This window comes from Eupeodes corollae, chromosome 2, assembly GCF_945859685.1.
Source record: "Eupeodes corollae chromosome 2, idEupCoro1.1, whole genome shotgun sequence".
NCBI lineage: Eukaryota > Metazoa > Arthropoda > Insecta > Diptera > Syrphidae > Eupeodes > Eupeodes corollae.
The window spans coordinates 73,935,554-73,951,126 of record NC_079148.1 but is presented as its reverse complement, the minus strand read 5'-3'; the positions used below and the strand labels follow the sequence as shown (position 1 = coordinate 73,951,126).

Genomic DNA, 15,573 nt, shown 5'->3' with positions numbered 1-15,573 from the left:
CCTATACATGCAACTTCTGGAGTCCCACAAGGGACTCCACCTTCACCTTGGTCCCCTTCTCTTCGTCTTATCTGTTAACGATGTCTGTCTTAAATTAAAAAACTCAGATATCCTAATGTTTGCGGATGATAAGAAAATTTTCAAGATTATCCCAACTCCATCAGAATTTTTACTTTTACAAAATGATCTTAATATCTTTTTTGTTTGATGCTTGCATAATTTCCTAGAGTTAAATGTAGGTAAATGTAAACAAATGACCTTTTCGCGCAAACAAATCCCATCTCATAGAGTATACTACTTCCTTAATGACGCCGTCAACGTAGTCGATTCTATTAGAGATCTTGGTATTATGTGTGACAAACACCTGAATTTCCATTCCCATTTTGACCTAATTATTAATAAAACTAATAGATCTCTCGGTTTTAGATGGTCAAAAGAATTTTCCAACCCCTATGTAACTAAAGCGCTTTATATTTCCCTAGTCCGTCCTCATCTTGAATATGCATGCCAAGTATGGTCTCCCTTTTATAAAAACCATTCACTCAGAATTGAAAATGTTCAAAGACGTTTCGTTCGATTTGCCTTACGTGGCCTCCCCTGGGAAGATACATCCAACTTGCCTCCTTATATCGATCGACTAAAACTGATAGGTTTGCAGCCCTTATATATTATATTATATTATTTGCTCACCAATTGTTAATGGGCAATATAGATTCCCCGGCACTCCTGAGTGATATTCATCTTAACACCAACCCTCGAAATCTGCGATCTGTTTCCCTTTTCTATATCCCTCATCACCGCACTAATTACGGGCACTTTGAACCAATGTCCAGAATTCTTCGTCACTGCAACGCTGCTATGGTAGTTTTCGATTTCAACATTTCCAAATCCCATCTGAAAGATACCTTTTACTTTTTCCCTTTTTGAGTCCGAATTTCCCCGTCCCTTGTAATTTTAAGTTAAATAAAATCAAAATTGTTAGTTCTTGTACATTAAAGAGCTTTTATGTGGGCCTTAGGGCCCACATGAATTAATGTTGAAAACTGATAACAAGAACTGCAAAAAAAAAAATGTTAAGCTAGTGTTAAGTTAAGTTAAGTTATGATAGCTTGTATTAAGCTAAATAAATAAATAAATAAATTAGTTCTTGAGAAAACAAATATATAAAGATAGAAATACAGATTTTTGAGGGGTACCCTTCTGAAGCAAAACTAAAATATGTTTTTCTTGTAGAAAGAAGCCAAGTTAAGATCACAAAATTTAGAGAAAGTTTTAAAAAAATCACATCTTTTAACCAAAAAATGTTTATGTTTCTTATTTATAAAATAAAAAAAAAGCCTTACGCTAATCGGCTTAAAACCTTAATTTCAATCAACACAATTGTTTGGACTGTTGGAGCCAGGAAAAACATACAGACGGAAGTAATCGGGGTCCCCACTTTTTTCGACTTCTCTACCGTCGTAATGTCATATTTGATTAAAAGCTCTAGTTCGAAGTTGTTTATTAATGCAAAACATACCATATAGTTCTTATATGTCGCAAGTAAAAGTCACTTCAATGTTCACTATTTATGAACCCTAGGACACACCCCCCCCTTGGATCCGATATTGATGGTTCTACTATACCTTGCTGGACAACAGAGTTCTCATTAAATCTAATAGCTACCTAGACATCTTTAAAATCATTCTTCCTTGATTAGAGAATATATTCAAAAACATTGAATCCATTAAAAATTAACTATTAGTGGCAGTCATTGTTAGATTGGATATGCTCCTTGTCATTTATGAACAAAATCAAACACAGTTATCGAAAAATCACGTTATATTTAAAACTTTTTTGATTTTTTTGAAATATAGTATATCACACAAGCATTGATTAAAATAAAAATATTTGTACATTAGATAGTCTTTAAAATTAACAATAATAATTAATATCGTCTCATTAAATTAGATCACTTGGTGAGAGTTGAGATTCTCCCTCGGCTACATAAATTTGCATTGCCTTATTCAGCAATGCTACTCCCATGCATTTTTTAGCTCTCATTGTCCATGATTGCGCTGGACCATAATAGTCACCACGTTTCATATTTGTTAGATGTTGTAAGCTTAACGCATCAATAATTGCCGCTTCCCGGGTATAAGCCTCTGCAGGTAGAATATTATGAAAGACATGTAAACAAACAACGCCTTTTCCATTTGACCATATGTCAAGAATCCTGTCGAGTTTCTTGCTATCATACGATTGTTTTGTTGGCGATTTGAATGATTCGATTGGAATGGATTTTACTTCAAAAGAATACAAATGTTTATTGAATAAAAATGTGGAAACAAAAACAAAACTAAAAAAAACTTACAACCATTTCCTTTAGTTTGACCCGTGCCATGAAGTCGAGAAAACTTTTTCATAGCTTCATACAAATGTGAATATGGTCTCGATGTCTTACCTTTGCCGACGTAAAAGATTGACCTCAAGAATCTTTTCCAAACTTCAAATTTTGTCAAGAACTGAAATATTCCAATTAATTTAGAACAAACTGCTTTATTTTTACGTCATTGATTCTTCTTTACTTACTGTACTTTCGCCAGGTAAATTATTGGATATTCTCGGATCAATTAGCATATAAATAAAACTCTGCTTTAAGTGACCTTCACGAAGGCGTTTAGTATTGGGATTATTTTGAAAATATGTAACTAGTTCCTGTTCGTAAGTTCGATATTCTGAAATACGTTCAAAGATTTCTTCTCGGCGAACAGTTCGATCAAGCTCTACAGAAAATTCTAAATCGGAATAAAATTGAAAAAAAAGAATTGTTTATAAATATTTGTTCATCTTTCAACACACCTTTTGTTGAAATACATCGAGATAAGATTAATTTGGCGTGATTTTGGAATTTAGAAAACAAAACAAACATTTTGAATAGAAATGATCTTAAATTATATTACTACTTTGGTGATGATATGACAAGTCTTGCTATATACTTTTTCTATAAGATGTTGGGACAGGTAGGAAGGGTTCAAGGGTGAGTAATTTCTGAGTCTGAGGTGAGTACTTACTTGTTTTGTTCTCTTCGTTGGTGTTAAATTGTGCTTTCATCTGGGCAGTGTTTCTTTTGTACTTGGTGAGGCGCTTTATGTAGAGTTTTTTTGTACTTTTTGTTATAGGTCCTGAAAGGACATTTAATTTTACATTACTAAAAATGGGTTTGTTTTGAGAGAGTGTTGTGGGTTATTTAGTAAATATTTACATAGTCTACATTTTATTGATGTTTTGATTATTGAGTATACTCTTCGAAATCAAAAGTTGGACGAGGGAAAGATAAACATTCGATTTTTTTTATAATCAACAGGCACATCAACAGTGCGAGGTTGAAAATAGGGAAGGATTAAAGAAGAAATATCGGTGCACATTGGTCTTACTGTTATGATTATCAAAATGAGAGGGTAAAACTGAGTTGCGTGAAGCATTCCACATTATCGATGTGCGGTTTAGAAAAACTCTCTTTTCTAGACGTCCGAAATTGAGTTCAAGGTTAAATCATGGGTAGAGCATTCCTGGAAGTGCGACAAATAGAACAGACTAATTTTAAAGAAAGAGGATGGTTCAGAGAACAGCTTGCGTGGGCACCACAGGGGCCATGTATACTTGCCCAACGGACGCCTTAAACGTTATTTTGGATCTTCTACCAATCGACCTTTTTATTAAATACATAGTTTCCTGCAGCGCTACAGCTGGTTGTCAAAACCTTATGGTCACAGCAACACAACGAAATTGATTCCTTCAGATATTATCTCGGTAGACACTGACTACTGCACTCCTACTTTGAGCCTTAGTAAGGGTTTTAAGGTTATTTTCCCATCGAGAGAAGATTGGGAGGATGACATCGTGTCGATAGGTGTCGACACAACCATCTTTACTGACGGCTCAAAGATGCAGTGCGGAGTTGGTTCTGGGATCTTTTCTGAGTCCCTAAATGTAGCCAAATCCTTTAGGCTTCCTGACTTTGCTAGCGTTTTTCAGGCTGAACTGCTGGCAATAAGGGAGGCATGTAAGATACTTAAACAAAACCCAAACCAAAACTGAAATGCGGCTATCTTTACAGACAGTCAGGCAGCTGTCAAAGCCATTAACTCGGCCATATCCTCATCTTAATTGGTCCAGCAATGTCGCGATGAATATTAACCTCGGTGTCACCCTGATCTGCAAATGTCCTGCTTTGTCAAACACTAAAATGAAATACTTTGGAAAAGCATTCTTTCACGAACTTGATGAGCTATCTGAGACAAAGATTAGAGACCTAATCTTTTTTCTCAATGCGACAAAATGGCTCTAACATAATCGCTATGAAGCTTCTCTATACATCTATCCCTTTCAATCACAGGTCAAACGAGTTTTTGGTATCAAAACGGCACACTACAGCGCTAATTGGATCTCAGGCTAGGTTGCCTTGAGATCGCCATTTCTACTTACCTACCTACCTAATTTAATTTAAAGAATATTGTTTGTACAAATATATGTAAAACAACGAAATGCATGAAACCTTGCGGCGGTGTTTAAGTTATGTAATCAGGTATCATTTTCAAAGTTTTTTTTTGGATCCCTTTTAAAACTGTTTTAGGGGCACCTGCCCATATTAGCGAGATACATTCAAATTTTGGACGAATGTAAGCTTTATAAATTCCAGCCAGATCATAGGGGGTGACAAATTTCTTGCATCGCTGCATCTTGCAGCATTTTTGGGAATGTCGAATATGTGATCTGTCATACACATACTGAGTACTGAAAGTTGATAAGTTTTCTCTAAGCAAGTGCCACTCATGGATAGTGGCATCGGGGGTGGGTTACGCTTTAACGACAAAAGACAGCATTGATTTTGTGAAACATTAAGTTCTACAAGGTTCAAAATTCTCCATTGGACAATGCAGTCGAGATCGGAATTTAATAAGTTTATCATACGTTGTCGTTGAAGTTCCACATCCGAAGGACAATAATATGAACCTAGAAACGAATATGAAAAGCTGAGGGTAATGTCGTTAGCGAAACAGTTTAATGGACTACAAGTGGCCGACAAGAGATCGTTTCAAAAAAAAGAATTCCGGTGACAAAACTGAGCCCTGAGGCACACCAGCATTTTTTTGTGAATTTCAGACTTTAAAGGAGTTCTAATCCAATGAATAAGAGATTCATCAATACCAAAAGCACGCATTTTCGATAAGAGAGCTGATGCCAAAATTTGTTCTAGAAGACTTTCCATCAGACGATGAAAGTATTTGCAGTTTAGACCTGGACGACGATCACAATGATAGGCCTCCAGCTATGACGGTGCTTGGTGACCTACCTATCAACCTTCATTGAGAGCTTGTAGATAATTTTTCTTCGGAAGATGATGAACCATTGTCTAATTTAGTTAGCAGTTTAGGTCGTCATAAAACTTCAAGATTTTTAGGCTCAAAAAATATTTTCGTGGAACCGAAGTGGAAAAAAACTTAAAAATGGTGGAACTAAGTGAATTTTCTGGAGATGGAGGTATACCAGATAATATATCAGGTATGGGGAGTGTTACAACTACACAGTCTTTTCGTTTGTTTTGGTCAGATAATCTTGTTGAACTAACTTGTTTTCAAACAAATGTATACGCTACGCAGCAAGGAATGCATTTTTTACCTGCCACACCTGAAAAAGTAGGAATATTGGTTTAAATTTGGTCATGGGTATAAAAAAAATGCCTAGTTATAAGGATTACTGGTCTTCTGCTCATGATTTGCATGACCCCTATATATCATCGTTTATGCCTTTGGCTGGTTTCTAAAGAACTTGCATTTGAATGACAACAATAGAAGTAATGCTAGTTTTGACAGACTCTATAAAGTAAGGCATTTTAAAACGAAATTTTGATCAAAACTTTTACTCCTCAAAAAAATATCGCAATTGATGAAAGTATGATCAAATTCAAAGGTCGCAACGTTCTAAAGCAGTATATGCCAAAAAAGCCAATTAAGCGAGGATATAAGGTTTGGATAAAGTGTGCGGAGTCTGGATATTGTTTAGATTTTAAAATATACACCGGAAAAATAGGAAACATAGTTCAGACTGATCTCGGCGGCAAGGTGGTTCGAAAATTTTGCGAAAATTTAAAGTCGTACAATCATAGAATATTCTTTGATAATTATTTTAACAGCTACGTCCTACAGGTAGACTTACTGAAAGACAATATATTAGCGTATGGAACTGCGAATTCTAATCGGAAATATCTACCAAAATTGAAAGAAGACAAAAATTTGACACGAGTCCAGTTTGATTATAAGGTAAGCGATACGAATGTCGCAGCTATAAAATGGAGAGATAAAAGATCCGTTTTAATTCTAACGAACTGTTTAGACCCGACAAAAAAAGGTGTTGTATGTCGTAGAGAACGCAATGGGGGCATGACTGAAGTGACTTGTACAGACGCCCGTGACGCAATAATATAATAATTGCGATTGTATGAGCTATGTGGATAAATTTGACCAACTAAAGAGCACATATGCCATCGACAGGAAGTCCCACAAATGGTGGCATCGAATTTTTTTCCGCTTTTTGGATTGCGCAGTCCCAAATGCCTTTTTCTTTACAAAGAACTCCGAAAGGAACATCGCCCAGAATTAGATTTACTAAATACAAAAGACTCCCGCAAAACTGTTTACGAAATGATACTATTAACAGCAAAGGCGAATAGAAATTCAATTTCCAGACGTTCCCTCAATAGTAATGGGCCTTCCTGCCCAGCACCTGTCTCCATAAAACGCGACAAGCCATCAGTTCCGATCGAATTACGGACGGAAAGCCAGAACGGTCTACTTCATGAATAAGTGCAAAATGCAGCACAAAAACAAATCCTGCACGTACCATATGGTAATGCAAATTAGAACGATTTAAAACACCTCTGCAGAAAAATAAGATGGATACTACCCGAGCCTACGGATTTCTGTATGTCAAGGTCTTTCAGTACTCTGCAACTGCACGAGTGCGAAAGAAGATTCTTCCTATAAAATCCTTTACGCTCTCAAGTATAGGATGACTAAATACACTTTCCGCTAGCATCAAATTAACAGCAAACTGTGCTGCAAGCAAATTTGCTTTATTGATCGAGCTTACATGGGGAGTGTCATTCAGAACAAACATTGGAACCTAGGATGATGGTATTTCGTTCGTTTTTTTTACAAATTATCAGAATTTTGTACTATCTTTGGAACCGTAATTTCTAGTCTTTGCCGTAATTTCTAGTCATACAAAAATTTGGTTCGACGAATATGATCGTTACAGGACTTTCTAGCTTGTTTGAACTTATTCCGGATTTCCCCAGTGGGATTGGCTTTATAACAACGGAAACTTACATCTCTGATCCTAGTAACCTCTTTATAGTTCGGATCAAACTATGAGTTTTCATTGGGTTGGATAGACTTTATCCTATTCGGGGTCTACAAGAGCCATGGATTGTGGGATCCGTTGTTCGAGCACTCAGGACTCCTGGGTACTACACACTGTGTGTGACAGATAAAGGTGAACCTAGATCTTGCATACTAGTGAAATGTAGCATTAATTTATTTTTACTCTGTCATTTCAGTGTCAAAGATACCAACGTAGTTAGGCTGGAAACAACCAAAGGAAGTTTCTGGCTAGTGTCGGTGTATCTTGGCCATGACCACCTTGACCCTCTCCATGGAAAAACCATTGAGAGAATCGTCGCTTATTATTGGGAGCGGTATAGGGAAGTACGAATATCAACGACAGAGGTGAGTCTCTTTTTGATTATATTCTTGGTACTAACCTCTTAGTAAATAATGTTGGAAATGAACCAAGCTTCATAACTAAACCTCGACAAAAAGTCTTAGACATAACTCTTGTTTTAGATACTATACACCATATGAACTTGGACTGCAAAGCATTCAAAGAACACTCGTTCTCTGATCATAGATATATCCAGTTGAATATCAATGTGGATGATAACCCGAGTCCATTGATTTTCGAAACTATCGGAAAACTGACTGGGCTTCATACAGGAACTCATTACAGAGTTTACTAGAACCTGGACTATCTAGTCCTTCCTCTAACGCTAATGATTTTGACAACAAAGTCAATGACCTTACCTCAGCTATGAACAGATCGCTAGAAATTGCTTGTCCACTTATACACATAAGAGGAAACCACAATGGTGGGCCTCAGAGCTTGACTCGCTCAGGAAAGAATGCAGGAAACTTTTCAACCGGCCAAAGCCGCAAGATTAGCATCTCACTGAGACTCTTACAAAGAATCCCTAAGAATTTACAAGAAGGCACTAAGGAAGTCTAAGCGATCTTCTTGGCAATCCTTTTGTGGCACGATAGAAGAAACTTCTGAAGCCTCTAAGTTACGGAAAATTCTTTCAACTAGTCCAGCGATGCCAAGCTGCTTGAAAAACGCAGACGGTTCCTGGACAAATTTAAGTAATGAATCGCTGATTTTACTATTGGATACTTATTTTCCTGGTAGTTCTCTTACCGAAACTTGCAAAAATTATATACGTTCAAGTTCAAAAACATCATATCCACAAGGTCTGATCACAAGGGGCAAGCTACCATGGGCTCTCAACAGCTTCAAACCATTTAAATCTGCAGGACCAGATGGAATAATACCAGCCGAGCTACAAAAGACTTCTAACATAATTGCACCAATCCTTGAGACCTGGTCCATGTTCCCTCGGCATGGAGAGAAGTTAAAGTTGTGTTTATACCCAAAGCAGGTAAATGCTCGCAAGTCAATCCTAATGATCTACGACCTATAAGTCTATCATAATTCCTTCTCAAGACCTTGGAAAGATTGATTGATATCCATTTAAGGGCAAGTATCGATACAAGATTTCTGTCTTCGTCTCAACATGCCTACTGTAAAGGTAAATCGGTGGAAACAGAGTTACACACTTTAGTACGCACCATCGAATATTCGCTCCGTCATAAAGAGTTCACTATGGTTGCTTTCCTTGACATCGAAGGTGCCTTTAACAATGTGGACACATCTGCACTAACATCTCTAAATGTAGAGAGTTCGCTTCGGGTGTTAATTCATTTAATGCTTACTAGCAGAATAATTAACTCAATCCCCTCTCCTCTGGAACCTAGTGGTGAATGAAATCCAGAAGACGTTGCTATAGCAGTTTCATGAAAGCATCTTAGCACCCTAAAAGAACTCTTACAAAATGCCTTGGACAGACTAATACTTTGGGCTGATCGGTGTGGACTGAGTGTTAACCCACACAAAACCGATTTGGTCTTATTTTCGAGGAGATACAAAATTCCAATTGTCAACCCTCCACATATTTAAGGAATCCAATTATAATTCTCAGACGAAGCTAAATCACTGGGTCTTGTCTTAGATAAAAACTAAATTGGAAACGCAACGTACAAGAAAGGGTCAAAAAAGCTGCTGAAGCTCTCTTTTCTTGCAAAAAAGCTATTGGTAATAAATGGGGCTTACAACCCAGAATCACACATTGGCTATACACATCGGTTATCAGACCGATTTTAATGTACGGTGTGGCAGTATGGTGGACTGCTTTAGATAAAGTTATAAACAGGGATAAGTTAAATAAAGTCCAACTTTCAGCTTGCCTATGTATAAGCGGATCGCTTCGCATGACCCCATCTGCGGCACTGGGCACTTTACTCTACCTAACACCTCTTGACATATTTAGCAAACAAATAGCTGCAAGCTCTGCTATTCGCCTCAAAGCTTCGTCGCAGTGGACTAACAACAACCAACATTGGCCACTCCGTAATTCTTAGGTATTTAGAATCAATTCCCTCCCAGATCGTTTTAGTAGGATACGACATTCTTGGAGGATGAGTCAATTCATTTTTATACAGTTGGGTCAAAAACAAAAGAAGGGGTTGGTGAAGGTGTGTACTCTGAACGACTGAAATTAAGTCTCTCATTCCGCCTTCCCAATCATTGAAGCGTGTTCCAGGCGGAACTTTTGGCAATGAAGGAAGTCTTGTCCTGGCTTAAAAGAAAATGTGATATCAACATCTGATCTGATCAACACGTGTCAGGTCGCAAAAAAACATTTGGCCAACAATGGATTTACAACGTTCAAGGTTCTAAGAAGATCGCATATAAGCTCGATAATAGGTATCAAAACCGGACACTGTCTAATAGGAAAGCACGCCACGAGACTAGGCGTATTCTCAAATGACTTTTGCAGAAGCTGTATGAACGAGGAAGAGGAGAAAACAGTTCTTCATCTTCTCTGTACATGTCCTGCTCTGGCTCGAAAACACAAGAATTACCTAGGAGATCTAAAGTAAGGGACTCAAACTGGTTCCATTGAGCTTAGGAGGAAGCCTCAAGATTTATGTGGTATCACAATGGGCCATTAAACTGGCTTTAGAGTGACCGTTTCCATCTTGGACAGCCACCTTAACCTAACCTAACCTACCCTATTCGGAATAATAGTCTCATTCCACAAAGAATTAAATTCGTAACCATATCTCTGCTGAAATTCTCGTCAACATCGAGGAAGCATCGTAAGCAGTAAAAGTTACGGAAGAAGTCGTTGAAATCGTCCCAGTTCGGGTTCTAATATAGCTAAACGGTTCTCGTGAGAAATTTGCAGATATGATATATTTGTCTGATGTGTCTTAAGAAAGATCCTCTCTGCCGTATTATGTGAACGTCTGAAGCCATTCGTCAACAACCTGATCAGTGTGGCTTCAGGCCAGGAAAGTCCACTATCGACCAAATATTCACACTACGGCAGATCTTGGAAAAAACCCAGGAGCTTCAAATCGATACCCACCATCTCTTTATCGATTTTAAAGCCGCGTATGACAGCATCTATAGGGAAGAGCTCTACCGAGCAATGTCTAGTTTTGGCATCCCTGTCAAACTTATCCGTTTGTGCAGAATGACGATGGAGAATGCACGCTGCTCTATCAAGGTCAGAAAAAATCTTACCGATGCATTTGATGTCAAAAGAGGTTTTAGACAGGGCGATGCACTGTCATGCGACTTCTTCAACATCGTTCTGGAAAGAATTGTGCAAAACTCAACTTACAACACTAGAGGCACAATCTTCCAAAGGTCCATCCAATTACTCGGATATGCAGATGATATTGACATAATTGGAAGATCAAAGCGTGATGTCAGTGAAGCGTTTTTGAGCATTCCGACGGAAGCGAAGAAGATGGGTTTAGTGGTCAATGAGGGCAAGACCAAGTACATATATGCTGTCATTAAAAAAATACACTGAACAACGACGTCTTGGACAAAACGTCACCATGGACAACTATAACTTTGAGGTAGTTAAGGACTTTGTCTACCTAGGCTCCGCTATTAACACAGACGACGACACCAGCGCTGAAATCAAACGAAGAATAACTCTTGCAAATCGCTGCTTCTTTGGACTTAGAAGGCAATTCAGAAGTAAAGTCCTCTCTCGAGCATCTAAAATCACCATCTATAAGACATTCATCATCCCGGTTCTTATTTATGGCGCTGAGGCATGGACCCTCCTGTCAAAGAAAGATGAGAGCGTCTTAGGATGCTTCGAGAGAAAAATTCTTTGGGTGATATTTGGTCCCGTACGCATAGATGGAGAATGGAGGAGAAGATATAACGACGAACTGTAAGGGCTGTACAGCGACACTGACCTAGTTAGCAGAATTAAAGTCCAACGGCTTAGATGGCTAGGTCATGTAGAGCGGTTGGACATCAACGCTCAAGCCCGGAAGGTCTTCGAATCCAATCCCGAGGGACGGCGCAGTAGAGGAAGACCGCGACTCAGGTGGCGCACCCTGGTGGGAGAGGACCTCAACCAACTTGGCGTGCGAAACTGGAGACAGCTAGCTAGGGACCAAGCTGGCTGGAGACGCATGTTGGTTGAGGCCCAGGTCCGCCCGGACTGTAGCGCATCCTTAAGTAAGTCTTAAGAAGGTAGTACACTAATCAGGTATTTATCAAGGTAACAGGTAAGAAACAAGTCTAAGGTGTTAGCGGATTGACCTGCAACGTCAGGAATTCGAGTTGACTCGTCGACAAGCAATTCAATTCGCCAAAGTCTTAAATATACCTTCTTTGGGGTGTTGCCTAGCCAGAAAGAAGCCTTGTAGAATTGAAGTCGGACAGATTATTAAATTAGCTAAATTGGATAATACGCTTGTTTATCGTTAGTTTTTATGTTGATCTCAAGTATTTAAGTTTTGTATTAGCAAACTGCTATTACTTACTTTACCCACAATCAATTTCAAATTCATTATATGAAAAACTTACCAGGAGGGTCACCAAATTGTGTTAATTCCGCTCTGAGTGCTTCTGTTTCATAGTCTAAGGGCACGGTTAGATTCGTCGACACACTTGTTACAGACTCATCATGAATTTTTCCATTTCCAATGTCCCTGTTAAAAAATGAACTTTAGTAAAACGAGAAATTATTTCCAATGATCTATTTTTACTTCTTTGGCGAATCCCTTTTAATTTGATTATTCAGTAGCTTTGTCTCGTAGAATACCAATCCGTTCTCATCGTCCGTATGAACATAAGCTTCTGTCATTTGAACAATATATTCTGAATTTCTGGGCGAGCGTATGAAGTTTGTATCATTTAATTGAGTAGATTGTGCTTGGGGATTTAACGAATCAGGAACTGTATGGAAGCTATCTTCGATCTCTGTTGGTACATCTTCTATTGTCTTTACAATCCGACCAAAACTTGTATTATTGAATGACTTTGGTTTTTGTTGCAAAGTCTGCTCCTCGTCAACTTCCTCTTCTTGATTGAGATTGAGGAGGGTGTTTGTGAAATCCAACTCTTCATTGTCCATTATCCCACTGAGCAGAGAGTCGATGTCATTAAATTTTTCGATTATCGATAGTTTGCTCTTGGCCCGTTGGACTTTTTCACGCCATGCTTGAATCAATGAGACTGGCGATGTATTGGGTTCTGTTGAAAGATCTTTTGAAAGTTCTTGAATATTTTCTTTGGTCAAAGCGAAGATGTTTTGCGGGGAATCTTTGGAGGTTTTGTTATAGTCTAAAGTGTCTTCGTCATCATTATTATCGTTTGTTGGCGTACAACATGAACAAGGATCCTTTTTACGGCGATGGGTTATGTTGATGTAATAAGGGCTTGTCACATCGTAATTGTAATTTATGCGGTTGGGAGTAAATTTCTTGTTTTCCATTTGACTGATAGAAAGGTGATTGTTTTTTAAAGGTCTTGGGGTGTCGGGTTTGCTTAGTTCTTGGGTTTTCTTTTGATACTTCTGCTCGAATATAAAATCTTGCATTACTTTCACCACATCAAAGTGGCACTCGTGGATGGCATAGAGGATAGGAGTTTTTCGGTCAACATCGAGGACGTCAAGCTTTCCGCCCTTTTTCTATAAACAAAAAATTCAGCAGAAGTTAGTTAAAGTTTGCTAAAGGGGGTCTTTTTCTTAATATTAAATTATTTTACTTTTGCTATTTCGATATCCGAAGCAACCAACTAGGATGAATTTACAAAAATATTGGAAGAAACCTTTATTCCTATAGGTAAAGAATCTTGACTTGATAGGAATGAGCCCAGACTTCAAGATAGTTCTTTTTAATTTATGTCTGACAAACAGAAGAAATCTTGGATTTTGAGCCAAAATATTCAGAAAATTAAAATTGCTGTTAGAAAACCTTTTTATCAATTCCAATCTTGAATTCAATATTGGATTACATTTACCTGAAAAACTTTTAACTCTTAAGCAAAGTAGTATCAGAAACTTGGGTATTGATGTCAAACAATAAATAAAGACAGTGATAAAATTCTCAGTAATTGATTTCAAGACACCTATGACCTTACCAAAAGCATTTTAATGATGTTAGCTCTTCCATGAATTGCTGCTACATGCACTGGAGTCATATTGTCTTCGGAACAAACGTTGGGATCAGCTAAAAACCATAAAATCATTATACTAAATGAATTGAACGGAACATTAAATTACCTCCTCTTTCTAAAAGCATTGCTGTGGTCTTTTCAGCTAATTGGATGTTGGGCATGCCACAAGAATAATGTATCGGAGAGATTCCTCTGTCTTGTATGATAATATTCGGATTGACATCGTATTTGCTTAAGACATCTTCAATCATTCTAAGAGAAAATAAGTAGGTATAAATTTACTTAAGCAGAAAGACAATAAAGTATAAGTCTTGTTTTTACTTTGGGTCCTCATCTTCCATTGCATCTAATAAACAAAGGGCAAGAAAGTTAGCTCTTTGTTCCATCTTTGCTGCTTAGAAATAAAACACTTTACACTTTTGAATGTTTCTGTTTATATCTTAAATAAATGCTTAAATTATTTTGTATTTAAATTAAACAAAATGAGGAACATTTTGATTTTGATTGGACACAAATTATTAAATTGTTTACATGCAAATATAGAAGCAGAGCAGATGGACATGGAATGCACAATAATTTATAACGTAATCAAAAAAACAAATGCAAATTTTGAAGTTTAAAATTATTTGATTTGACAATTGTCGGCATATGCTATTCAACAGAAGAGGGCGCTAGTGTAAGCCAGAAAGAATACAGTATTTAAGAGAAGATTGGGTACACTTCCAAAATGTAGGAAATGAAATACGGAGACACTTTGAACTTGAATTTTGTGTTTTGTTTATTTTGTTACACTTTATATACAAAATAAATTAAGTGGCACAACAGTCAGTTGAGAAATAGAGCCAAGTGACTAACAACTCTCAATCACTCGTGAGTGCGAGTAATGATCTCAGGGATGGAGAGGACCTATAGTTTTAGTCCGAATCCGAACGTTTAATTTGAGAAATCACTTTTAACGACAAGAATTACTAATGGAATTCGAAACATTTGTCAATTCCTGTCAAGAGGTAGTATTCGTGAAGAAAAAAACTTTCCACTCTAATGCATTCATAAAACTAGCCTAATTATCCGTAACTTACAAGTAACTTACTGGTCTCATACGGACACAATAAGTTAAACAACAATACTTAATTCTAATGCCTTTCGTCCCTAAGATCTATTTTACTGTAATTCATTTTATTTATTTTTTGTTTATTAGAAAATTAAAAAAAAACTAAATTCTTTTTTATTTTTACTTAAAAAACTACTTAAAACTAGGTCCTTAAAATAAAACTTAAAACTAACTTAAGCTTCTTATTCTACATATAAACTACTTAAAACTAGAACAACCACAGCAGCAAATCTAATTATCCAACATTTTTTGATTTTCATATTTTGTTGTCTTTTTTTTTCTTATTCCATGTTTTTTTTTATTATATTTTCAATTTACATTTTTTTTCAAATTACATTTTTTTGTATATTTTTTTGTCACCATGGCTATTCTACTTCGAACTAAACCCTTAAACTGTAAAACAAGTATGTAAGCCGGCCAAGGCTTAGAACCCTATCCCGACTACCTACTATCAAGTGCCGATTGAAGCCACCAGAACTGGTTCTCCTGCCTCACCCTATCAGCTCGGTCCCGTTCGGACACAGCCCTACTGAACCGAAGGAGCTCCGCTCCACCTTGTACCATGACGTCCCGATTGTACGGGAGTC

At 37.3% G+C, this 15,573-nt stretch overlaps 1 protein-coding gene across 1 annotated transcript; it reads right to left on the bottom strand.

Annotated features, from left to right (window-relative positions):
• Positions 1–1,809: 1,809 nt before the first annotated feature.
• Positions 1,810–14,439, bottom strand: LOC129948018 (ankyrin repeat and LEM domain-containing protein 1). Its single transcript, XM_056058827.1, has 9 exons — positions 14,197–14,439; positions 13,982–14,127; positions 13,840–13,928; positions 12,462–13,387; positions 12,280–12,404; positions 3,054–3,164; positions 2,572–2,777; positions 2,354–2,504; positions 1,810–2,285 (listed from the first exon to the last, which is right to left on the bottom strand). Exons 1-9 carry the CDS (start codon positions 14,259–14,261, stop codon positions 1,942–1,944), a joined length of 2,163 nt encoding a protein of 720 aa, XP_055914802.1. The 5' UTR covers positions 14,262–14,439; the 3' UTR covers positions 1,810–1,941.
• Positions 14,440–15,573: the final 1,134 nt, after the last annotated feature.

Coding starts and splice junctions, on each gene's coding strand:
- LOC129948018 (XM_056058827.1), bottom strand. CDS start 14,261: ATGGAACAAAGAGCTAACTTTCTTGCCCTTTGTTTATTAGATGCAATG. Junction 14,128..14,196: donor ATGGAAGATGAGGACCCAAA/GTAAAAACAAGA, acceptor ATTTTCTCTTAG/AATGATTGAAGATGTCTTAA. Junction 13,388..13,839: donor ACATCATTAAAATGCTTTTG/GTAAGGTCATAG, acceptor TTTTGTTTATAG/AAAAAGGGCGGAAAGCTTGA.